Source organism: Chiloscyllium plagiosum, unplaced genomic scaffold (assembly GCF_037043375.1).
Source record: "Chiloscyllium plagiosum isolate Xiang-an unplaced genomic scaffold, Cpla_swu_hap1 HiC_scaffold_5, whole genome shotgun sequence".
Taxonomy (NCBI): Eukaryota; Metazoa; Chordata; class Chondrichthyes; order Orectolobiformes; family Hemiscylliidae; genus Chiloscyllium; species Chiloscyllium plagiosum.
Window position 1 is genome coordinate 117,864,927 of NW_028270143.1, and position 27,386 is coordinate 117,892,312.

The window sequence follows — 27,386 nt, forward strand, 5'->3', positions numbered from 1 at the left end:
TCTGTAATTGCTATGATTTCCCAGTCCCATATTCCTAACCATGCCCTGAGTTCATCTGCCTTCCCTGTTAGACCCCCTGCATTGAAATAAATGCAGTTTAATTTATTAGTCCTACCTTGTCCCTGCCTTCCCTGACTGTTTGACTCACTTCTGTTCTCAACTGTAGCAGTCTCAGATTGATCTCTTTCCTCACTATCTCCCTGGGTCCCTTTCTAGTTTAAATCCTCCCGAGCAGCTGTAGCAAATAAATCTCCGCAGAGTTCCAGGGAAATGGAAGAGAGGATTAGCAAAATTACTCTGGGTAGGAGTGAAAGGAACAGGATGGTCATTATGGGGGACTTTAACTTCCCTAACATTGACTGGAAATGCTTTAACTCTAGTACGTCAGATGGATCAGTTTTTGTCCAATGTGTACAGGAGGGTTTCCTGACACAGTATGTTGAAGGGCCCCCACCCTTACTAGTTTAAATCCCCCGAGCAGCTCAAGCAAATCTTCCTTCCAGTTTATTAGTCCCTTTCCAATTTAGGTGCAATCCGTCCTTCTTGTACAGGTCACTTCTACCCCAAAAGAGATTCCAATGATCCAAAAATGTGAGTCCTTCCCCCATACACTAGCTCCTCAGACATACATTCAATTGCTCTATTCTCCTATTCCTGCCCTCATTAGGTCGTAGCACCAGGAGTAATCCAGATATTACTACTCTCAAGAACCTCCTTTTTAAATTCCTGCCTAACTCTCTGTAATCTCCCTTCAGAATCTCAACCTTTTCCCCTTCCTATGTCGTTGGTTCCAATGTGAACAATGATCTCTTGTTGGCTCCTCTCCCTTGTGAGAACATTCTGCACATCCTTGATCCTGGCACCAGGGAAGCAACACATCATTCTGCTTTTTCGCTGCTGGCCATAAAAACGTCTCTCTGTACCTCGGACTACAGAATTCCCTAACACAACTGATCGCTTGGAAGCCGATGTACCCCTCGTTGCATTAGAACCAGTCTCAATAGCAGAAACTTGGCTGTTCATGCTACATTCCCCTGAGAATCCATCACCCCCTACATTTTCCAAAACAGCATACCTGTTTGAAATGGCTATATCCACAAAAAACTTCTGCACTAGCTGCCTACCTCTCTTACCTTTCCTGGAGTTAACCCATCTATATGACTTTCCCCCCGTTCCTATAACTGCCATCCATCACATACTGTTGCTGTTGCAAATTCCTCATTGCTTCTAATTATTTCTCCAACCAATGCATTCGATCTGATAAAATTTGCAGCCAGCAGCATTTATGGCAGATATAATCAGCAGTAACCCTTAAATTCTCTTTAAACTCCCACATCTGACATGAAGTACATATCACTCTACTAAAGGCCATTTTTGCTCCTTCACAATCTACTGACCCAGAAAATAACACTGTCTTGTTCCTCTACAAACACTGCCCCAGGTTAAATTAATAGTTATGGCTTATATTTTAAGTTTAATCAAGAGAAATGTCTCCAAAAACATCTAATCAAGAAAGAACCCACTCTGTTCACTACTGCAGATTCTCTGTAGGCCACACTTAAAACAACACTTATCTGATTCTGTGCTGTGAACCTCGCCCAGTAGTTCCTCCAAGATCAGTTGTGACTTTCACTGTTTAACCATTTTCCCAGATGCACTCCGATGTCCAGCGATACACGAATTCAAGCATCAAAGGAAGTAACTGTGTGGGTTCTCTCTCTCTCGCAGGAAGGCATAGTTTTAGTTTAAATTTTTAGCTGTGTGAGTAGTTAGAATTTTCTGGAAATTTTTTCATGCATTTAAATGTGGCTTTTAAAACCCTTGAGACGAATATTTAAGTATTTTAGAGACAAGGATAGAAGAGAGAAACAAGGACTGTTGTCAAACAACAAGGTATCCTCTGGAAGAGACAGCAAGATTTTTAATGAATGAATTAGCTTTATTCTCACGTGTATTCAAATGAGTATAATGAAAAGTTTTTAAGTTACCACTTACAGTGCCATTTTAGGTGCAAATATACCTAGGTACAATCCTTTGTTACAGAATAGACAAATGAAGAAAACGAAGTTACATTTACCGCTATACATAATATGACCATAGGTCAGGAAAACAAGAAGCAAAGTTAAAAAGACAAACAACATAGCCTTTCTCCAAAGGCTGTCCGCAGCATACCAACACAGGGGGCCTCCATGTGGTTTGCATACTGGCTGCTGCCGCTGCGCTTCCACACTAGGCCACTACCCCCATTCCGCAATGTGCCACTGGTGTCTCCGCTCGGTTCACTGGCATCTCTGCTTTCATCCAGGAGATCAGAGATTGAGCAGATTTCTTTCAGAGAGTGGAGCAGATCATTTTGAGAGAATGAGGCCTGTAAAAGTAGCAGCCTTGTGAAGCAGTCTCCAATTCAGGTAGGGCAGAGGACATCATGAGTGACTGGATGCTCGTCAGAGAAAAGCTCCAGAAGCAGAAGTCTGTGGAAAAGCAGTTGGTGGAATCCATGTTAACAAATCTGAACTGTGTTAGCACTTGGTTTAAGGGGTTTCAGGAAGAGAAATTAACTAAATAAATAGCATCGAGTGCGTAAAATTGGCAAAGAACAACCAAAAAAACTTTTAATTAGAAACGGTAAACTTTCATTGAGATTTGATTATCACTAATATTGTTTGTAAGGTTCTCTTTATTTTAGATAATTACAATAAGACTACATATGACAAGAAATATAAAGCTGTTTTAGCCAGCATTTGCAAGCAGTATGTTGGTCAAACAGTATTAACATTGTTGCCGGACATAAAAGGCAACCGAGCTGTGTGGTGTTTAGCACCCATGTTGAAGCTGTTTTGCATTTCAAAATTTGTGCAATGCATGTGGGACAGATAGAACAATGGGCCTACCAATGCAAGAAATCTAGGTTCAAAGAGTGATGTGATCTGTTAAGGCTGGAAGGGTTACATCTAACAGTACCAAAATCAATGTTCTTGCAGGGCAGTTTGCTAATACTATTATTAGGGACTAAATAAACTATTTGGCAGATAGGAACAAGAAAGTAACATTATAGAAGGAAAAATAAGGTGCACAATGTATTGGGAGAGACAAATAACCAATAGTGTCAGAAATTGTAAGGTATTAGATGGGGTAAGAATAAGAGGAAAAGCAATAAGGTCAAAATTGGTACATTTCTGTGAACACATTTTTCAAAGTGTGTTAAATAAGCTTGGTGAGATGCAAACTCACTATTGGCAGAATGTGATGTTGAAGCAATAATGAAATTCTCTCTCTCAAAAAAAGGCAGGACCAGATATAAAAATATTCCTCAACAGGTGCTTGCGAAGATAGATGAGGACGGACAGCAAGAGGTATAACAGTATTGATTAAGGGTTACATTCTATTTGCTGGAGTTGGAGAATGTCTAATGGAGTCAAGGACAGAATCTATTTGTGATTTGGAGATGCCAGTGTTGGACTGGGGTGTACAAAGTTAAAAATCACACAACACCATGTTATAGTACAACAGGTTTAATTGGAAGCACACTAGCTTTCGGAGCGTCGCTCCTTCATCGGGTGATAGTGGAGGGCTCAATCCTAACACAGAATTTATAGCAAAAATTTACAGTGTGATGTAACTGAATTTATACATTGAAAAATTGATTGTCTGTTAAGTCTTTCATCTGTTTGAATACCATGATAGTTTTACTTCTTTCATGTGTAAATCACAAACCTTTTTTTTAAAGTTGCATTCTCTGATTAGCTGTTAACAATGGGTGATAGCTAGACAATATGTTGAAGGTGTTAGCCCGCTGTGTTCTCTGTCTATGCCATGATGTTTAGATTGATTCTAATTTAAAAGTGAGATAACGGAGTTTCACATGAATCCACGCAGTTTTTGAGCTCAGTTTTACATGAATCCAACCAAAGAACATGCCGTGAATTAAATACATTGATCAGAACTTTGGATCCAGTCATTCAGAGTTCCCTGCGAGCCCTCATCCCACGTACTTCTCGTGTAGGCGACTTTTATTGCTTTCCAAAGGTACACCAGGATGTCCCATCGTGTCGGGCAATGGGACCCTATGTGAGAATCTCTCCATCTATGTTAAAGGCATCTTGAAACCTATTGTACAGGGGATCCCCAGCTTCTGTCGCGACACTACGGATTTCTTACAGAAACTCAGCACCCACGGACCAGTTGAACCGGGAACATTCCTCATCACAACGGACGTTTCCGCATTCTACACCAGCATCCCCCACAATGATGGCATCGCGGCAACAGCCTCAGTACTTAACACCAAAAACTGCCAATCTCCAAACACCATCCTACAGCTCATCTGCTTTATTCTTGATCACAACGACTTCACCTTTGACAACCAGTTCTTCATCCAGACACATGGAACAGCCATGGGAACCAAATTTGCACCCCAATATGCCAACATTTTTATGCACAGGTTCGAACAAGACTCCTTCTCTATGCAGGATCTCCAACCAACATTATACACCAGGTACATTGACGACATTTTCTTCCTCTGGACCTGTGGCGAGGAGTCACTGATAAAACTACACAGTGACATCAACAAGTTCCATCCCACCATCAAACTCACCATGGACTACTCACGACTATCTGTCTCGTTCTTGGACACATGCATCTCCATCAAGGATGGACACCTCAGCACCACACTCTACCGCAAACCCACAGACAATCTCACAATGCTACTCTTCTCCAGCTTTCACCCAAAACATATTAAAACAGCCATCCCCTATGGACAAGCCCTACACATACACCAGATCTGCTCAGATGAGGAGGAACGTGACGGACACCTGGAAGTATTCAGAGATGCCCTCACAAGAACAGGGTACGATGCCCAACTCATCGACCGCCAGTTCTGACGTGCCACAGCAAGGAACCGTAATGACCTCCTCAGGAGATAGACACGTGCTGCAACCAACAGGGTACTCTTTGTTGTTCAGTATTTCTCAGGAGCTGAAAATCTACGCCAGGTTCTTCGTGACCTGCAACACATTATCAATGAGGATAAGTACCTCACCAAGACCTTCCCACACCTCCACTACTTGCCTTTAAACAACCGCCAAACCTCAAACAGATCATTGTTCGTTGCAAGCTGCCCGGTTCGCGGGACAACTCCATACAACCCTGTCACGGTAGGCGCTGCAAGACGTGTCAGAGTGTGGACATAGATACCACCATTACGTGTGGAGATACTTCCCACCTTGTACATGGCAGGTACACATGTGACTCAGCCAATGTTGTCTATCTTATACGTTGCAGACAAGGATGCCCTGAGGCATGGTACATTGGGGAAACCAAGCAAAGGCTACGACACAATGTGAATGGGCACCACACAACAATCAACAGACAGGAGTGTTCCCTCCCAGTTGGGGAACACTTCAGTGGTCCAGGACATTCGACCTCGGACCTTCGGATTACCATCCTCTGAGGCAGACTTCGGGACAGGCAGGCAGCACAAAGTGGCTGAGCAGAGGTTGATAGCTAAGTTCGGTACCCATAAGGAGGGCCTCAACCTTGACCTTGGGTTCATGTCACATTACAGGTGACCACCATTGCACTATACACACACTCACAGACACTCCTACACACACAGTCACACACACACACACAGGCACTCCTATACACACAGACATATATATACACAGATGCGCACACAGACATCCACACACATCCTTACAGACACGCACTCCCACACTTACACATGCACCCCCTCACAGACTTAAGACACTCTACACTCACTACACACACACACATACACTTTCTCACACTCTCAATCCCCAACCCAGACAGACACACACACAGACAAAGACACACATGCACACATATATTTTGTGGGGTGAATTTATACTTTCAGGGTTACATTGTACTTTGCTCAAAAACTGCATGAATTCATGTAAAACTCCATTATCTCACTTTTTAGATTAGAATCAATCTAAACATCATGGCATAGACAGAGAACACGGGGCTAACACCTTCAACATATTGTCTAACTATCACTCATTGTTAACAGCTAACCTGAGAATGCAACTTTTAAATAAAAGGTTCTGTGATTTACACATGAAAGAAGTGAAACTATCATGGTATTCAAACAGATGAAAGACTTAACAGACAATCAATTTTTCAATGTATAAATTCAGTTACATCACACTGTAAATTTTTGCTATAAATTCTGTGTTAGGATTGAGCCCTCCACTATCACCTGATGAAGGAGTGATGCTCCGAAAGCTAGTGTGCTTCCAATTAAACCTGTTGTACTATAACCTGGTGTTGTGTGATTTTTAAGAATCTATTTGGTTAGGGTAAAGAAGCAATAGAGATACCACTGCAAAGTAATAGTAATAACGATTTGCATAACGATATGTCTTCAGTTAGTTTCTCCACTCAACATAATACTACATGATCTTTTCCAGTTGCTTGTAAGAGTTTCCTGTTTCAAGTTCAAGTTGTCTGGCATTATTCTTTTTAATGCTTTGCTCTAGAGGCCTCTAATCTTCTTTCATTCATTTAATTCTATAAGTTCTCCAACCTTTGACAGATGGTTAGTCCAATCTTCCAGTCTCTCTTTGATGATATTCACTAACGATCATTCCAATTTCACTATCCTGAGATCTTTTTCACTGGTCTTGTGATGTGTCCATTTGGTATGTTCCTTGCTTCTTCAAAATGCCGAGATCTATTCGCTATTTGCCAAGTGCTAGAAAATGTGATTAGAATACTTAGATGGTTGTTTCTGACTGGCACAGATTTGATGGGCCAAAGGACATTTTTCTGTGCTGTAGATCTTGATGACTGTATGAATTTAAATTTCACAACATTCAAAACTATCAATATCCTCATTTTCCCACTTTTCCATCCCATACAACAAAATATATTTTCCAAAAAATCCTTTCTATCTAGTCCTGGGCCTGGCAGGGTTTGTGGCACAAGCCTTGGGTCTCTCCTGTCTACTTTATGGTTTGCCAAAATGATTTTCCCTTCTTATTTTCTTCTTTGATGATGAGACCCGTACACTTCAGGATAATGAGTTCTAGCTCTCAGTAAGATTTAGATTTTAACCTACATTTTATTTCTAAACACTAAAATCACAATCTTGTAAATATTCTTAAGTTTGATACTTACAGCAATTCTTTGTTATGCCAACTTCGATTTCTTATGTCTTTAACTTATGTATCCCAGGTACTTAACTGTGATATCTATTCCAACTGTTGACCATTTACTTCAATCTCTATTTTCCCAAAGTATGCCTTTCACTTTTCAAAATTAAGGTTTTTTTTACATTTATTTTTATTAATCAGCTTTTACCACTCCATTCTATATGACAACCACTGGGGTCTGGCATCCTATGAATTTCACAGAAGTGTTGTAACAGATTCACTATCTTCACCAGTTAATTTCTTACTTTAATATATTGCTTTACTCATATAGTACCTCTTTAATCATGCCTTGGACATGGATGTTAAAGACCAATCATGCTAGTATATAGCCTTGTCTTCCCCACACTCAGGTTTACCAAATACTGTTCTAATTGAAGCAGCCTGTCGTATGCTCAGAGCTCTAATCATTCTTTTATTTTTCCAATCAACTCTGATTGATTGCTTTGAGCACTTTTAACAGCTGGTTCCAGTTCAGCCAGTCAAAATCTTCTCCATGATGCACAGAACAGGTGTAAACTTCTTACTCCTTTTGCATTGGTCTGCATCGCCCTTTAATGGGCTTTGTAGGAAATTAGTTAATTGCAAAACTCAAGTGATTTACAGGTGAAAGAATACTGCAGCTAATTTAGTGATGGGGGAAAAAGAGAGAAAAAAAGCTTCTTTTTGCCTGAAGCTCTCATTCTTGCTATAGCCTCTTTAGATCTATAACTCATTCTGAACCCAATTGAAGTCCTTTCATAATTTTTCAGGGGTACTGTATCATCCTGCTTTTTCTGGCATCAGTTGTCTTGTAACTTTGAATAATTCACATTCCAAAAGTTTGGCTCTTAAAACTTCCTGTGAAGTGTCTTCTTTCTAAATAAGTTTGCTTGCTACCTTTGTGATGTAGATCTTTAACTTTTTCTATCTATTCTTTACTCCCTCAGATTCTGTAAGTAGTATACCATTTGCAGTATCAATTTGCTTTAGAGTTTTTTATCTCTCCTTCTCCTGTTCTCACAATTTCTATTTATTTGTAGTTTCTGCCACCACTTCTCTCTTGCCTGGTCGGTCTCTCTTCTTAGCTCATTGTTTAGCTTTCCATATGTTTGTTTAACTTCATTTGTGTTTTTGTTCTTCCATATCTTGTCCTCTTCCTTGCATGTTTCATCTGAGATCCACGGCATTCTAACTCTTCTGTTTAACCATACTGAAATAACTCCACAAAGACTGATATCCCATTACCAAGTACCTTTTATTTACATTTGCATAGTACCTGACACTGACCCAGGTAGCACAGAGCTGGCTCCTAGAGTGAGCAGAACTTCTGACATTCCTACTTATATCTGTCAGCCAGGACTCTATGATTAGACCAGGTTAACAGCCAAATCGGGGAACACACATTTTATGAGGTCTACATGGCTGACCTCATTCCAGTCACTACACAAACCAATGCTTTTTTTTGAGTCTCCAAGATAGTGCTTAGCAATCTAGCCCACTAACCTTGACAATTGTTTGCAGAACTATTTCAACCATTACTCTACTGGGTGTATTCTATAAGCCTCTAATTTATGGAAAAGATACTGAGAAATAAATTTGCAATAGAATTACAGAGATGCAAGAAATATACCTAATGTATAATTAGAGACATTCCAATTTAGACTGGCATACATAAGGGCAGATTTGGGGAGGAATTTATAAAGTGTGTTTTTGAAAGTTTTCTGTATTAGTGCGTTTTTCAGAACAATGAGAAAGGATCTGGTTCTGGTGAATGAGATCGGTCAGGTGGTTCAAGTATCAAATAGGGGTACAGACATGTCACAAGAAATAGCTTTCTGTGAAGAGAAGTTATGGAAAGCCATTCTGTCTTCATTCTTTCCTTTTTGCTCTTTCTGTTTGATGTTTCCCTGTCCTTAGGGAATTCTGTGGGTCGACAAAGAACTCTGCCAGTCCGTGAAATTACAATCACATCGTCTTTTGGTTGTAGCAGTCCTCCGTTTGCTATGATCTGTCTGTACTGCTTGCAAAACAAAGCTTTTCACTGTGCATGTGATTACAATAAATCAAAGCAAATAAATACATTGGTTTGGCATAAAAAGTTCAGTATTTATATGGATTTCAGGATTCTGATTCATCATTATAACACAGGTAAAACGAATTGAACAAAAGACAGCCTTTAAAGAGAAAATATTTTGGATACGGAGGAAGTTCACCAGGTTGACCCCATGAAGGATTTTCTTCTGATGAGAAATTGAGTATGTTGCAGCTGTACTTATTGTAGTTTAGGAGTATTTTAGGAACCTTAGTTCTTAGGCAGCTTGGCAAGATCGATGCTGAGAGGTTGTTTTCCCTTATGGGAGAATCCAAAACTAGAGGATATAACCTCAGCACATGGAGTCGTCCATTTAAGAGGAATTTCCTCTCCCAGAAGGAAGTGAATCTGTGGAATTCTTACCATAGAGTGCTGTAGCTGTTGGCTGTTAAGTTTTGTCAAGGCTGAGATAGACAGATTTTTGACAGTACAGGAATGAAGAGTTATGGGAAAAATGTAGGAAAGTGGAGTTGAGGATTATCAGATCAGCCATGGTCTCATTAAGTGGCAAAACAGACTTGATGGGCTTAATAACCTACTTCTGCTTTAACGTCTTGTGGTCACAGTTGCAGTATATTATAACAAGAAGGCTAGAAAAGACAAGGAAAACCAGAGGTCTCTGTATCACAAAAGGAATGATACGAAGATGAAACCAAACAAGACTAGAGGAATCTGAAGATTCATGTCTGAGTCACTGAAAGCTAGCATGCAGGTTGAACAATGTAAACTACAATATGTCAGCATTCATTTCAAAAGGATTTGAGTGCAGAAGTAAAGATGTCTTGCTGCAGTTGCAAAGAGCCTTGGTGAGATCTCAGATGGAATTTTTTTGCACTTTTTTGTCCCTTGTCTAAGGAAGGATATATCTACGATGGGGGTGCAAGAGAGGCTCACCAAATTAATTCCTAGGGTCGCAGGATTGTCTTTTGAGGAGAGTTTTTTATTCATTCATGGGATCTAGGTGTCACTGGCTGGATCAGCATTTATTGCCCATTCCTAATTGCCCTTGAGAAGGTGGTGGTGAGCTGTTGTTTAGTGTAGGTACACACATAATGCTGTTAGGAAGGGATTTCCAGAATTCTGACTCAATTGAGGATATTGGATGTATTTTAGAATTTTGGAGAATGAGAGGCAATCTCATTGAAGCTTACAGAATACTTACAGGCCATGACAGGCTGATATAAGATGTTCTCCCTGGCAGGGTGTCTCTAGAACATGAGGACATAATGTCAGGATAAAGCAATTGAGTTTGATCAACTAATCAATTAGATCATGGCACATTTGATAATTCTCATGCTGAGGTGTTCTTTCGTTCAGAGGGTACTGTCTCTTTGGAATTCTCTATCCCAGAGGGCTGTAGAAGTTCGATCAATGAGCAAAAAAAACATAGATTTCTGGAAAGTACCAGCATTAAAGGATATGGACATAGTATGTGGAAGAGGCATTAAGGTGCTAATGAACCATGATCTGGAGTGGTAGGGCAGGTTCAGTGCGCTGAATAGTCTAATTCTGTTACTATGTTTCTACTTTCCTGAAGAAGGACTTAAGCCCGAAATGTCGATTCTCCTGCTCCTTGGATGCTGCCTGACCTGCTGCACTTTTCCAGCATCTGCAGTCCTCACTTTCTCCTATGTTTCTACAACACAAGAGAAGAAGATGAAAATGGAAAGTTCAGAGGAAAGGTGAAAGAAAAAAGCAGTAAGGAGAGAGTATGAAAAAAGACTAGCAGCTAATGTCTTCTATAGACATATCAAAGTCTTCTGTAGACATCAAAAGTAAAAGGGTGGTAAAAGAAGGATTAGGGCCATGTGGAGAACAACAAAAGGATTTATGCATCTATTATGTATCGATGCAATGAGGCAGAGAGTATGACTCTACACCTCTGCTGCCAAACACTCCTGGGATGTGCGTGTTGCTAGCTGGGCCAGCATTTCTTGCCCATACCTAATTGTCCTTGAGAACGTGGTGGTGAGCTGCCTTCTTGAGGTGAAAAAATAATCAACATTGAAATAGGACAAAGACTGCTCCAAGGCCAAGTGAAGTGCTATAGCACTTTTCTATGAGACATCATCTCAAACATTCACTTGAAGAGCTAGTAGGCACAACAGGCCAAATGGCTAACTTCTGCACCATAATACTTTTGGGATTCTGATTCTGTGAATCACAAGGTGTACAAATAGAGACCTACAGCCTTTGAATATCTTGCTCCATTTCTTTCGGCTGCTTTTCCTTGTTTTTAGGGAAGGGTAGACAGACTGGGTCTTTTCCTTTATCTTGAAATAAACTGAAAGGTGCCAGAGAACATAGAAACAGGTGCAAGAGTAGGCTATTCAGCCACAAGCCATTCTATAAGATTATGGCTGAGCTGCCCCTAGGCTTTAATTTTTTTTTCACTTCAGCTCATAGCCTTCAACTCCTCAATATTTCAGAAATATATCCACTCTAAAATAATAGAATGTTTTGCTGACAGTGGATACAGAAGTGAAGGTTCCATTTGTGGGAAAGCGCTTAATTGAAGGCCATTGAAACAAGGTAATCCAATAGGGAGCTCAAAAGTAACTGCTTTTCTTAGAGCAGTGACAACATAGTACTTGCTCCCACAGGCAGTGGCTGAAGTGAATAAGAAGCATATTTAAAACTTTACTGAAAAAGGTGATAGTTGAGCCACTAAATGAGAAAAATATAGATGAAGGTGAAGGCTGAATATACTTAATGCTGATAAGTCACCAGGTCCAGAAGAGATGTAACTCAGATTCTGAGGGAAGGGAAGGAAAATTTGAGAAATACTAGCCATAACCTTTCAATGTTCCTTTGAAATGGGGTAGTACCAGAGGACTTGAGAACTACACTTAATACAGCCATTGTTTTAAAAAAAAAATGTAAGGACAAACCAAGAAATTACAGACCTGTAAATTTAACCGTGGTATTGGTAAAGTGTTTAGAAACTATAATCTAACACTAAATTAAAAATCAGTTGAACAAATTTGGTATAATTAAGGAAAGCCACTGTGGATTTTTTTAAGGAGAAACTCATGTTTAACTAATTTGTTGTTTGGTAATACAGAACATGAGTTTTGTTGATGACAAATAAAACTTCCATGTCTTATATTTGTTTGAATAATTTGCAAAAAAATCAAAGTAAAGGAAACAACTTATTCATATTGTACAAGCGAAGAATGCTGAGTTACTGATAGAAGTGTTGCCATAGAGAATGCAGTAGTTAAATGAAGAATGATAGTTAACTTAAGTTTTATTTAAATTTAGATTAAACTGGTTGACTTCAGTTGCAGGTATTGTCCTGAGGAGTGAAGCAGAGAATGGCCGTCACCTATTTTACTTAATTGAAGCAGACACCCTGTGTGCATATGTTCCTTCTGTTCTTGGGGCAACAGATTTTATTTTCATTTTTAAGAGTTCTTGGGAGAGTGATCCATGTTTGTATGTATACATGCATTTTTAGTGAGCTTTTATAATCTTTGGACGGGTGGGAGTTAATAGTTTAGTGCATTAGAACAAAGGTGAAAAAAAAATCCGTTGTTGCCAAGTCATGGGGATGCAGAAACACACGGAGATACCAAAAAATCCATATGTGTATGCCAGGAAATAGAGGCAGGAATATTGAACTCTAGTAAGACTACAGAAAATTAAATTTAGGGAGCTCCTGTTTGCTCTGAAAATTATGTAGTAGTGAGTTTAGTGAGCCATTTGTTTTGGGTTTTCCATGGAAAGGTGCAAGCTGAAGAGAATATAGGGAATATACGCCAGAGGGAAACCAGATATAGCAGTGCCATCCTGAGCAAGAAGCCTTGATGTGGAGATAATTGTAAATCTTTGCTGGATTTTGGTTGTTTGTAAGATTAATGCTGGGATAAAAGGAATAGTGTGAGAATGAATCCTTGTCTGGGATTTGTAATGAAACCTTAACAACCATTTTGTCTAATATAATATAATTTATGCTTTTATTGTTCAATTATTTTTTGTTAAAATTGCTGTCGCAGGCTTTCGCGTTGCAATACTGACATCCATTGTTTAAAGAAAAGCAAATTGAATTCTGGCTTGGCAGATCTAACTCTGGGTTCTGGCTTTTTCAGTAATAACACCAGTTGAGATCTTAACAAATCAAAGCAGTCCATCATCAGCAATCATTCACTAACAAATATGATTGTCCACCTAAGAAGTTCAATGTCACTGGTTACGGTTCTGTGGGTCCTAGTGTGACTGATGAGCCCAAACTGGAGTTGCATCTCCAAATGCACTGTTGGCAGGTGGAATTGGCCCTTGACTATGAGATTGCCGGCATTCCTTTCCGGTTCCTTTTTCATGCTGCCTCTTGCCAACAGGTGTTCTTGAAGCATTGTGTCCTTTCATAAAGGAGATTCCACTCAGTCAGTTTCTTCTAAGAGAGGGCTACCCAAGTATTGGCATCTGTTGCATTACTTGAGGTAAGTCTTCAGAGAGTCTTTGAAGCAGTTCATTGGTCCTCCTCTTGTTTTAGTGCTTTCTTTGATATGGGCAAAGAAGATTTGCTTTGGTAGTCGGAACTGAAGCATGTGGCTGGCCCAAGAAAGTTGGTTTCAGGTGATCATGGCCTCAATGCTCATCACATGGGCTGCATTCAAGACAGCCAACCCACTTTCATGTGCTTACAGTCCCCATTAGAAACTTTTCTTTCTCCCTGGCAGACTATAATTCATCTTTTTGATTGCTGAACTGCCTTTCTCTCTCTCTGGAGTTCATCTCCACAAATTGCTTACTCCTTTACATATATGCACATGGAAACGAAACACACACACACCTGCCTTCAGCATATATAGCACCTTTTCTGGGACTGAAATAAACTGACTCTGCTCATGCAGTGTAAATATGTAGTTCCCTTTTATCTTGCATATTATCTTAATGAGTACAGCGCAGCAACAAAATGTATCTTTTTACTGATTAGAGTTTTCATCGAAGGACCAGCAAGTGTTGGTGCAGTTACTGCTTTGGTGTACATGAGAAAGTGATAATGGGATTATGAGGGGATTGGATATGCCAGACATAAAAGACCAGCTCTCTCTGCAAATTTAAATTGGTTGGTATATGGACTAAAGGGGATATTTTCACTCGGGAGTTTACAATAGTCTGGAGTTCGCCACCACTAAAAATCATAAGGCATTAGGTAAAGAAGCAGAGCTAGGCCATTTTGGCTCATCAAGTCTGCTCTGCCATTCGACCATAGCTGATATGCTTCTCAACCCTACTCTCCTGCTGTCTCCCCGTAACCATTGATCCCCTTACTAATCAAGAACCTATCTGCAAATAATCTTAATGATTTGGCCTCTAAAGCCTTCTGGTGGGGACAATGAATTCCACCGATTCATCACTGTCTGGCTGAAGGAATTCCTCTCTCCTCAGTCCAAAAGGGTTGCCTCTTTATTCTGAGGCTGTGCCCTTCAGTCCTAATTTCTTCTGCTCGTAGAAACATGTCCATTCTTCTCCATATCCACTCAATCCAGGCCTCTCTGTATTCTTTAAGTTTCAATGAGGTCATCCCCACATCATCATTTTAACCTCCATTGTATACAGACCCAGAGTACTCTACCACTCTTTATATGACAACTCTTTCATCCCCAGAATCATTTTTGTAAACCTCCTCCAGACCCTGTCCAATGCCAGCACATTCCTCCTTTGATACAGAGCTCAAAACTGCTCACAATGTTCCAAATGTCATCCGAACAGAGCCTCAGTAGTACATCTCCTCTCTTATATTCTCATCCTCTTCAAATTGATGCTAACCTTGCATTTGTCTTTCTAATTGCCAATTGAACTTGCATGTTATTCTTAAAAAAAATCCTAAACTAGGACTCCCAAATCCTTTTTTCCAAATCCTTTCCCCACTTAAAGTTTCCTTAATTCCACGTACTAAAGTACATAATCTCACTTCTGTGCCCACTCTCCTAGTCTGTCCAAGTCCTCCTTCAGCCTCCCTGCCTCCTCAACATTGCCTTTCCCTCCATCTAGCTTTCTGTCATCTGCAAACTTAGCAACCTCTGCAAACTGAGCCCTCTGTTCCTCCATCTAGGCCATTAATGTATAATATGAATTGCTGTGATCCCAACACAGACTCCTGCGGACCTCCACTTGTCGTTGCCTACAGTCCTGAAAAAGACTTTTTATCTCCACTCTCTGCCTTCTGCCAGCCAGACAATCCTTTATCCATGCCAATATCTTGCCTGAATACCATGGGCTGCTATTTAGCAGCTTCCTGTGCAGCCCCTTGTCAAAAGCCTCCTGGAAATCCAAATAGATCACATCTACTGACCTTTGTCTAACTTGTTTGTTACCTCCTCAAAGAATTCTAACAGATGTGAGAGGCATGGCCACCTCTTGATGAATATATGCTGACTCAGTCCTATTTTACCATGTATTTCCAAGTAGTCCAAAATTTCATCCTTAATAATGGACTCTAAAATCTGACCAATGACTGACGTCACACTAACTGGTCTATAATTTCCTGTCTTCTGCCTCTCACCATTTTTAAGCACTGGTTTTACATTAGCTATTTTCCAATCCTCTGGGACTCTCCCTAACCTTCAGGGATTTCTGAAAGATTACCAGCAATGCCTCTACAATCTCCTCAGCAATCTCCTTCAGAACCCTCGAGTGCACTATATCTGATCTGAGTAATTTATCCACTTTCAGGCATTTCAACTTCCCAAGCTCCTACTCATTAATGTTGGCTACAACACTCACCTCTGCCCTCTGACTATCTTGAAGTTCTTGTGTACTACTGGTGTCTTCTGCCATGAAGAATGATGCAAAGTACCTGTTCAATTTCTCCACCATTTCTTTATTCCCATTACTACTTCTCCAGCCTCATTTTCTCATGGTGCAGTGACCTTTTTTGCCTCTCTTCCCTTTTGTATATCTAAGAAAAAAACCTCTTGCAATCTTCTTTTATATTACTAACTAGCTTACCTTCCTACTTCATCATCTCTCCCTTCATTGCATTTTTCGTTTTCCTCTGCTGATTTTTAAAGGTTTCCCAATCCACTTGCTTCCCATTAATCATTGCCACATTATTTTTTTCTGCCTTTATGCTGTCCCTGACTACTCTTGTCAACCTCATTCTCCTCTTCCTTGAAGTGAATTTCTGTTGTACCTCCTGTTATGGAATAGGCCAGTCACCCTAAAAATATTCCAAGAAGGTAGCCCATATCCTAACTTTTCTAATTGTTTTAAGCAGGTATATAGTGGATATTCCAGAGTGATGAAGCTGGCCCAACCACGCAATTTTAAACAAACAGAATTTAATTACAGACTACTGACTGAAGTACGAACAAAAGAGAACCGAATTTAGAATAACAACCTATCTGTAAATGCAATCGACTTTATCGCAACTTAATGATGCTGTTCCAAGTACTTGCAACATCCCATAAACACCCCCTTGGCAAAAATGAAAATTCAAACACAGGTTCTTACACGAGAGAGATTGCACACAGAGAGAGAGAGAGGATCAGTATGGAGCTGTTCCTTTGACCAACAGCCTCAAACAGACTGCTTACTAAAACCAAGCCAAATCAAACCCTGAACTGGGAGAACTGGCCGCAACCCCTCCTCCCCCCCCCCCCCCCCCCCCCCCCCCCCCCCCCCGCGCCATTCATTTTACAAGTGTCTTTTAAAAAAGCTTAAAGACCTTTTCAAGTAGATATTTCCAAACATGTTGAAACCTCTACCATTTACAATCCCTTTTGAAAACAACTAAGGACAACATAACCTTGTTAAAGGAGCAGCATCGTCACACTCCCGAATTATCCCCAGAAACATCTGCTATTGCTGCTCCATCTTTCCTACCAAGCTTCTCTTCCTCTGTCTGGCCAGCTCCTCTCTCATTTCTTTGCAATTACTTTTACTCAGTTATAAAACTATGAGATCTGATTCAAACTTCACCATCTCAAACTGTAATGTGAAATGTATCATATTATGGTCACTGCCCCCTAGGGGTTCCTTCACCTGAGCATTCTAATCAAGTCTACTGCATTACACATTAGCAAATCCAGAATTGCCTGTTCCCTAAGTGGGGTCTACCACAATCTCCTCCAAATAGCATGATAGAATGTTTTTCCCTGAATACTTAGTTCCCAGTCCTGATCCCCTTGCAGCCACTTCTCTGTGACACTCACAAAATTGTACACACCAGTTTCAATCTGCACTGCAAGCTCATTACCTGTTTTGTGTACTGCGTGCATTTAAGTGTAACACCCTCAATCTTGCGCTGTCTGCCCATTTCTCATGGTTGATCCCTTAATCTTTGTGCTTGAAGTTAGGATCCTTAGCCTTTATTTAGATTAGATTACTTAAGTGTGGAAACAGGCCCTTCGACCCAACAAGTACTGTCTGTCAATGCTGAGCCCTATCCATAGCTTAGTTAGAACCTAGAACAATACAGTGCAGAACAGGCCCTTCGGCCCTCAATGTTGAGCCGACCTGTGAACTATTCTCAGCTCATCCCCCTACACTATCCCAAAATCATCCATGTGCTTATCCAAGGATTGTTTAAATATCCCTAGTTGACAACATTAGCAGGTATGGCATTCCACGCCCTTACCACTCTCTGCGTAAAGAACCTGGCTCTGATGTCTGTCTTAAATCTATCACCCTTCAATTTGTAGTTATGCCCCCTCATACAAACTGATGTCATCATCCTCGGAAAAAGACTTTCACTGTCTACCTTATCTAATCCTCTGATCATCTTGTATGTTAGATTAGATTAGATTACATTACAGTGTGGAAACAGGCACTTCGGCCCAACACATCCACACCGACCCGCCGAAGCGCAACCCACCCATACCCCTACATTTACCCCTTATCTACCCAATTTAGCATGGCCAATTCACCTGACCTGCACATCTTTGGACTGTGGGAGAAAACCAGAGCACCCGGAGGAAACCCCACGCAGACAAGGGGAGAACGTGCAAACTCCACACAGTCAGTCGCCTGAGGCGGGAATTGAACCCGGGTCTCCGGCGCTGTGAGGCAGCAGTGCTAACCACTGTGCCACCGTGCCGCCCACAAAAGGGGATTTGATGTCTCTATCAAATCCCCTTTTAGCCTTCTTCTTTCCAATGAGAACAGACCCAAGTCTCTCAGCCTTTCCTCATAAGACATGCCCTCCAGACCAGGCAACATCCTGGTAAATCCCCTCTGCACCTTTTCCAATACTTCCACATCCTTCCCGAAATATGGGGATCAGAACTGTACACAATATTCCAAGTGTGGCCGCACCAACGTTTTGTATAGTTGCAGCATGATATTGCGGCTCCGGAACTCAATCCCTCTACGAATGAAACCTAACACACTGTATGCCTTCTTAACAGCACTATCAACCTGGGTGGCAACGTTCAGGGACCTATGTACATGGACTCCAAGATCACTCTGCACATCCACACTACCAAGAATCTTTCCATCGACCCAGTACTCTGCCTTCCTGTTATTCTTCCCAAAGTGCATCACCTCACATTTAGCTGCATTGAACTCCATTTGCCACCTCTCAGCCCAATTCTGCAGTTTATTCAAGGCCCCCTGCAACCTGTAACATTCTTCTAAACTGTCCACTACTCCACCGACTTTAGTGTCATCTGCAAATTTACTAATCCATCCACCTATACCTATGTCTAAATCATTTATGAAAATGACAAACAGTAGTGGTCCCAAAACAGGTCCTTGTGGCACACCAATGGTAACCGGACTCCGGTCTGAATATTTTTCATCAACCAGCACACGCTGCCTTCCTTCAGAAAGCCAGTTTCTAATCCAAACTACTAAATCACCCTCAATTCCATGCCTCTTCATTTTCTCCAACAACTTACCATGTGGAACCTTATCAAAGGCTTTACTGAAGCCCATGAATACCATGTCATCTGCCCTATCCTCATCTACATGCTTGGTCACCGTCTCAGAAAACCCAATGAGGTTTGTGAGACGCAACCTGCCCTTGATGAAACCATGTTGACCATCTGAAATGTGATTTGTCGGGACTCTCATTCCAGCATGATTCAATTGGAACCTGGCCCATCAGAACTGCTCTCTCCTTCCCGAGTACTGGTGCTAATGTTCCATGAACTCAAACCTGTTCATCCCACACCATTGTTTGAGCCACATGTTTAGCTGTTTAGTTTTGTTGACCTTGTGCTAATTAGCTCAGGTAGTAATCCAGAGATTATTACCTTTTTGGTTCTACTTTTTCATTTATCTCCTCACTGCTCATATTCCCTCAGCAGAGCCTCTTTCCTCTATCTGCCAATATCACTGGTACCTATGTGAATCACAGCAACTGGATCTTGCCCGTTTCACTCTAAGTTTCTCTTCAGCACAGATGTGATACAAAAAAGAACAAAAGCAATTACTGCGCCGAAACAGGCCCTTTGGCCCTCCAAGCCTGCGCCGATCCAGATCCTTTATCTAAACCTGTCGCTTATTTTATAAGGATCTGTATCCCTTTGTTCCCTACCCATTCATGTATCTGTCTAGCTACATCCTAAATAATGCTATCGTGCCCGCCTCTACCACCTCCACTGGCAACATGTTCCAGGCACCAACCACCTTCTGCGTAAAGTACTTTCCATACATATCTCCCTTAAACTTTTCCCCTCTCACCTTGATCTTGTGACCCCTAGAAATTGAATCCCCCACTCTGGCGAAAAAACTTCTTGTTATCCACCCTGTCTATACCTCTCATGATTTTGTAGACCTCAATCAGGTATCCCCTCAGCCTCTATCTCTCTGATGAAAATAATCCTAATTTATTCAACCTTCCTTCATAGCTAGCACCCTCCATGCCAGGCAACATCTTGGTGAACCTCCTCTGCACCCTCTCCAAAGCATCTAAATCCTTTTGGTAATGTGGCAACCAGAACTGTGCGCAGTATTGAAATGTGGCCGAACCAAACTCTTATACAACTGTAACATGACCTGCAATTCTTGTCTCAGAACCCTGTCCAATGAAGATAAGCATGCCATATGCCTTCTTGACCACTTTATCAACTTTCTTTGCCACCTTCAGGGTACAATGGACCTAAATACCCCGATCTCTCCATACATCAGTTTTCTCCAGGGCTTTTTCACTTACCATATAGTTTGCTCTTGAATTTCCAAAATGCACCACCTCACATTTGCCCAGATTGAACTCCATCTGCCATTTCTCCACCCAACTCTCTAATCTATCTATATTCTTCTGCATTCTCTAACAGTGCCCTTCACTATCCGCTCCTCCACCAATCTTAGTGTCATCTGCAAATTTGCTAATCAGACCACCTATACCTTACTCCAGATCATTTATGTATATCACAAGCAACAGTGGCTGCAACATAGATCCCTGTGGAACACCACTAGTCACAGTTCTCCATTTTGAGAAACTCCCTTCCACTACTACTTTCTGTCTCCTGCTGTCCAGCTAATTCTCTATCCATCTGGCCTGAACTCCATGCAATTTCACTTTCTCCGTCAGTGAAACCCAAGCACCACACCAGGCAGGCAACACAATCTTTGGGACTCTTGGTCCTGGGCACAGAGAAGAGTGTCTATTCCTCTGACTAGACTATTTCTAATCAACTACATTTCTCTTTTCTCCCCTTCTCCTGAATGGCTTGCTGTCCCACTAATGTCAGTTTGCTCATCCTCACTATAGCCCCTATTTTCATCCACACACATGGAGCAAGAATCTCAAACCTATTAGACAAGCTCAAGGGCTGAGGCTCCTTCAGCACTACCTCCTAAATCTCTCTACCTGCCTTGCTCATTGTCACAACCTCCTGTTTCTGACTATTGTCTGAGTTCAAGGTAATTAATGTAAGGGCTGTGATTGCCACCTGAATCATAGTGTTTAGATAACTCTCCCCCTCCCTGATGTGTCGCAGTGTTCAAAGCTCAGGCTCCAGCTCACCAACTCTGAGCCAGAGTTCCTCAGTTACCAACACTTGGAACAAATGTGGTCACCACGGACTATAGTAGGGTCTATCAGCTCCCACATCATGCAGGTACCACACGTTGCTTGGCCCTGCATCTCTGCTTAGTTACTTATTTAATATGTCTTCTTAAAGATTTTACACTAGTCTCTTAGTTTGTAACCTGCAAATATTTCTCCTATCAGTAAGCTACCTATAATAGTAAAATTAGTGGCTATTATCAATCAATGAACTATAGATTTCCTGTAATGTCACTCCTAATGTCACTCCGATCCCAGGCTTCAATTTATCCTGTAAAGACTTTACAAACTATGAATCGAAAAAGCAAGCTTAAAGCACCTCTTTCCCTCTGCACCAAATTCCCAAACTGTCTCCCAAATTCCCTGAACTATATATAACTTGGGTTTCAATTTGGATATCATCTCTTTCTTGATCATGCACAGAAGACAAAAACCTTCAATTCATTTTAAAGGTTCCTGGAACTGCATCTGAAAAACAAACCTATAATCTGCAAGATTGCAGGTGCTGGAAAATGAGATTAGAATGGGAGGCTAGTTTTTGTTTTCTTTTCTTGCCAGCACGGAAAGGATGGAATGAATGGCCTTTTTAAGCCATAATATTTCTATGGTTTCTGTACACTCTAAGTAAAAACCTTTCTTTTGACAGATTGTGTACTTCAACCCACATGTTTTTTTAAAAAACATATTCAGAGGATGTGAGCAACACTGGCTAGGGCAGCATTTAGAACTAGAGAAACGATGCAGCATAAATACAGTCCATGCTGATCCAATGAAGCACAGATGCCCTTTCTAATCCCAGCTTGCTGCACATGGCCTATAGCCCTGCAGTTTAGAGCACGCAAGGCACAGATCCAGGTACTTTTTGAAAGACTTTAGGGTCTCTATTTGCACCACTGAATGAGGCAGCAAATTCCAGACATCCACCACCCTCTGCACAAAAAAAATTCCTTGCGTCCCATCTAATTCTTCTGCCATTTAGCTTGAATCTATGACCCCTAGTCTTTGAACTGAAAATGTGTTGCTGGGGTGTGGCTCTGACGAGGGAGCCACAGAGGGAGTGGTCTTTACGGAATGCTGATAGGGGAGGGGAGGGAAATATATCCTTGGTGGTGGGGTCCGTTTGGAGGTGGCGGAAATGACGGCGGATGATGCACTGTACATGGAGAGTGGCTGAGCAGAAGCTGATATTAAAGCTCAATACCCATGGGAATTGCCTCAACTGGGACCCTGGGTTCATGTCACACCACAGGTGACCCCAATGCACGATATACGGCGGATGATGCGCTGTACATGGAGATTGGTGGGGTGGTAGGTGAGGACCAGGAAAAGGTGGGGGGTGGGGCCAGTGTAGTTGCGGAAGATGGACTGTTCCACATATCCTACGAAGAGGCAGACATAGCTGGGGCCCATGCGGGTGTCCATGGCGACTCCTTTCTATTTCTATCTCAGGCGACCGAATCAACACGGACAAACCGACCAACTCCCACAGCTACCTGGACTACACCTCCTCCCACCCTGCCCCCTGTAAAAACGCCATCACATTCTCCCAATTCCTTCGTCTCCACCGCATCTGCTCCCAGGAGGACCAGTTCCAAAAACGTACAACCCAGATAGCCTCCTTCTTCAAGGACCGCAAATTCCCCCCCGACGTGGTCGACGATGCCCTCCACCGCATCTCTTCCACTTCCCACTCCTCCGCCCTTGAGCCCCCTCCCTCCAACCGCCACCAGGACAGAACCCCACTGGTCCTCACCTACCACCCCACCAATCTCCATGTACAGCGCATCATCCGCCGTATATCGTGCATTGGGGTCACCTGTGGTGTGACATGAACCCAGGGTCCCAGTTGAGGCAATTCCCATGGGTATTGAGCTTTAATATCAGCTTCTGCTCAGCCACTCTGCGTTGTTGCTTGTCCCAAAGTCTGCCTCGGAGGATGGTCACCCGAAGGTCAGAGGCCAAATGTCCCAGGCCACTGAAGTGTTCCCGACAGTGAGGGAACACTCCTGCCTAGTGATTGTTGTGCAGTGTCCGCATTTAGTGTATCATCCCTTCTCACAACAGTAAATAATTCTTTAACCAATACTACTAACCCCACTTTTTTTTTGTCACCCACCTTATCCTTCCTGTAAACTTTATATCCAGGGATATTGACCTGCCTGTTTTGCCCCTCCTTAAACAGATTTACGTTATAGCAATGACATCATGCTGCCATGTATCTGTCTGTGTCTTTAGTTAATTTGTCTTGTGTATTGCATTAAAGTATGAACAGTTCAACCCCATCAATTTCCTTTGCTGGATGCTTTTTAATTCTAATTTCTTACATCGTTCAGAGTTGCTGACGACATCATAACTAATATTCTATCTCCTGTTTCCTGATCCGAATCTGACAAATCTAAGCCTACACTTTGTTTCCCAACTCCCTGCCATTCTAGTTTAAAACTTTGAGTATTTATTGTTCCAATAATTTATTGCCTCAGAGGGCAGTTAAAAATTAACCACATTGCTGTGGATCTGGACTCTTGTGTCAGCCAGACCAAATATGGATGATAGATTTCCTTCCTTAATGGGTTTAATGAATCATATGGGTTTTTTTTTTGACAATTACCAGTGGCTAAGTGTTAGCCATTTGCCTAGTTTCTAACTCCAGATTTTTATTAAATTCACATTTCGCTATTTGTTATGGTGGGATTCAGATCCATGTTTCTTAAGCATTAGGTTTGGTGTTCTGGATTGCTGCTCCAATGGTTTAACCACTTCACCGCTGCCTCCTTTATATCGCTGATCAGTTAGAAAACAATGAGGCAGATTATTAATCCTATGGTTGAATTAAATTACTGGCCTCTTTGCTGCTGGTGGACTCATTCAATTCAGTGCATCCTACTTTAGAAGACAAGTATTTACATTAGAATGGAAGTAGAATAAAGCACTTCCATATATTTTATTTCCTTCCAGATATACTGAATTTTCTTTGTCTTTCATCATTATTCTTGGTAAAGACATTAGAACTGAAAATTTGCAATGATTACTCAGATTGCTTGAAGATTTCCTTTGAATTACTGAATCTATAATGATCCAGCGATAGAAATTATTCTTCGACTGCAATGCAAAACAGGTGATATCAGGGTGACTACTTAATCTTGATATTTGATTCCATGGAGTGCAATGGAATTGACATTGGATGCTGGCACTATGGCGACTGATCCTATGTCACCCAGTTTGTGCCACCAACCAAGTCAACTTCTGTCCATTCTATGAATACTGGTATTCTATTCATTAATCATATGACACAACTTTTTTTTTGTATTTTGTTGATTTTTTAATTTAACATGTTCAATAATTTACATGTAATTCTCATTCCCATATTTAAATTTATACATTCAGTTATAGTGCAAAGCCTTTTAAAGTAAATTGCAAACTTCTGTTTTACCCTTACCTTCGGGTCACAGCTAATGCAGCACGGATTGGAAATGTCAGTCACTGAAATTGTAAGATGGCTAATGCATTAAGTAGGAAATGTCATGCTTGTGCAGTAACAATAGTTAGTTAGAAAGTAAGGCACATTGTTGGTGAGACTAGAGGAATTTTTATTCTGCACTTAATCATGCTGCACTTACCCTGGGAGTGTTTTATAATAACACTCGGTATCTGAAATGGTTCAGTGTTTTGTTTTCAAACTTGTTCTCCTTAGAATGAGGGGTATTCAAGATTGATCCAAAAAGTATTGCATTGTTATAATGAGAATCACTGTAATATTTTTATTTCCTTTAATCAGCAAAGCAACCTGATATTCTCAAAGGGCTGGAAAATGTAGACACATCAGAGGGTGGTGAGGCTTTGTTTGAATGCCACTTATCAAGACCAGAATTACATGATTACAAGTGGCTAATGGATGACATTGCCATTTCACAGTCTGAAAATGTAGAAATGGCAATCCTCGAAGCTGGGAAACGGCATTTGTTGCTATTGAAGAACTTGATTCCTTCAGACAGCTGTCGTGTGACCTTTGTATCTGGAAATGCCATGTCATCAGCCTATCTGACTGTTAAAGGTAAAAGAATATTGGCGACTTCCATGTTGTAAAATGTTCTGCAGCTAATCGAGAGGAAGCTAGTCCTCTCCATTTAATTTATCCTCAATTAATAGAGAAGACAAAAATGTAATTACAGTTGACCAGATAATGGAGAATGTTTAATCCTAAGCACTGCTTTCCTATAATTGATTAAACTAACAAAACTTTGCTTGAGTTTAAGCTGACTTGATACTTGGCGCTACGTCTGTAAAGAACACTTCTTTTCATTTGTCATTTATATGTGTCTTCTATGTAGGATGGCATGTCAACATTTTGAAGACTTTAACCAATACTGAAGTGATTCAAGGCAATGAGGCTGAATTTGAATGCATATTGAGTGAAGTGGTCCCTGGTACTGAAGTGATCTGGTATCTAAATGAAACGGATATCCAGTCAGATGAACATTGGAAACCAAAGGCAGAAAGCAACACATACAAACTTGCCCTAAAAAATGCCCAATTAAATCATTCTGGAGAAATAACTTTTGCTTCAAGAGATGCCATTACATCAGCAAAGTTAACTGTTATTGGTAAGGTCCTAAATTTTGATATCAGTGAAATCATGCAATTTGATTTATCACACTATTTACATGTTTTTTAAAGATTGAATATACAGCTGTTAGCCGAAAGTTGAAAATACTAATTTTACATTCGAGCGGAAGTTGTTTGGTGTTCTTGGAATGCCTGACACTAGATAAGAAATAGAAACATGAGTAAACCTCAAGCTTACTTTGCTTTCCTATGACATTGTACCTGATCTCCTGCCTAAATTCAACTCTCTTACCCACACTACATATTCTTGAAAGATCAGAATATTTAACTATCTTAACTTTGGATATACTCAACTAGGTAGCGTCCATGATTGTCTGGGTTGGGAAATTTTAAAAAAACAAATCACCACATCTTAGTCCTAAATGATTAATCTTTTATTCTGAAATTGTACTTCCCTTTTTCTATTGTCCCCACCCATGGGGAACAACATTTCAGTATCTACTCTGTTAAATCTTGTCAGATTTGTGCATGGTTCAGTGAAATTACTTCTGACTTATGTAAACTCCAGACAGTAAAAGCTTGATTTACTGAGCCAGTCATTATAGGACAATGCTGTCATCCAATCTAGTGAACCTTTGCTATCCTGTCACCAAGTCAAAAAGTGTGGTGCTGGAAAAGCCAAGCTAGTCAGGCAGAATCCGAGGAGCAGGAGAGTCAATATTTCGAGCATAAACTCTTCATCAGAATTCCTGATGAAGTGCTTACACTCAAAACGTTGACTCCCCTGCTATTCAGATGCTGCCTGACTGGCTGTGCTTTCCCAGCACCACACTTGTCGACTTTGATCTCCAGCACCTGCAGTCCTCACTTTCTGCTATCCAGTCTCCAAGGCAGTATACCCTTTCTTAAGTATGGAGGCCAAAACTGCACAGTGTTCTAGGTGTCACCTCACCAAAGCAATAGTAACATAACTTTCTTATGCTCATAGTCCAAACCCATTGCAGTGCAGAAATGTGTACCTACATGCTAACCTTGTATATTTCATATATGAATACATCAAAGGTTCTTTACACAGAAACATGTAAAAGTTTCATTCGTTCTAAAGTGTATATTCTCCTTTTCTATTCTCACAACCAAAGTAAATAACCATATACTTCCCCACAATTTGCCATCCTGTTGCCCATCACTTAATCTGCCTCTAACTTTAGAAACAACATCCTCTCTGTCATCTCATTGGTTACATTCCAATTTGGCCTTGCATTGTCAGCAAACTTGGACACATGATTCTTGGTTTCTTATTGTATAGATTGTAACAGCTGAGGTCTCTGCACTGATCTTTGCAGCAGTCCACAAATTACAGCCTCCTGACTGCAAGTGTCCCAGTTAAGTGTGCTCTCTGTCCATGACTTAACTCTTAATCTATGCTGATATAATAATCCTCACTCAATAAGTCTTCATCTTGCAAATCAACCTGCTTTCTAGCTGTTCTTCAGGACTGTCTTGGAAATCCAGGTGTACAACATGTACCGGTTCCCATTTATCCATCCGATCCATTACGCCAAAATTAATAAATTTATAAAACAACAAGGGCAGGACTTACAGTTAATGGTAGGGCACT

General features: G+C 41.0%; 1 protein-coding gene across 4 annotated transcripts in view; it reads left to right on the top strand.

The window, feature by feature from the left end:
* Positions 1-27,386, top strand: part of obscnb (obscurin, cytoskeletal calmodulin and titin-interacting RhoGEF b) — a 799,195-nt gene that overhangs the window by 504,908 nt on the left and 266,901 nt on the right. For all 4 annotated transcript variants that reach the window (XR_015757277.1, XM_087987576.1, XM_087987577.1 and 1 more), the window contains 2 exons: positions 24,981-25,256; positions 25,534-25,806. Coding sequence is in view for 3 of the 4 variants with exons in the window: in XM_087987576.1 (XP_087843702.1) it covers positions 24,981-25,256; positions 25,534-25,806 (549 nt within the window). In the remaining variant the exon portion in view is untranslated. The remainder of the gene's footprint in view (positions 1-24,980; positions 25,257-25,533; positions 25,807-27,386) is intronic.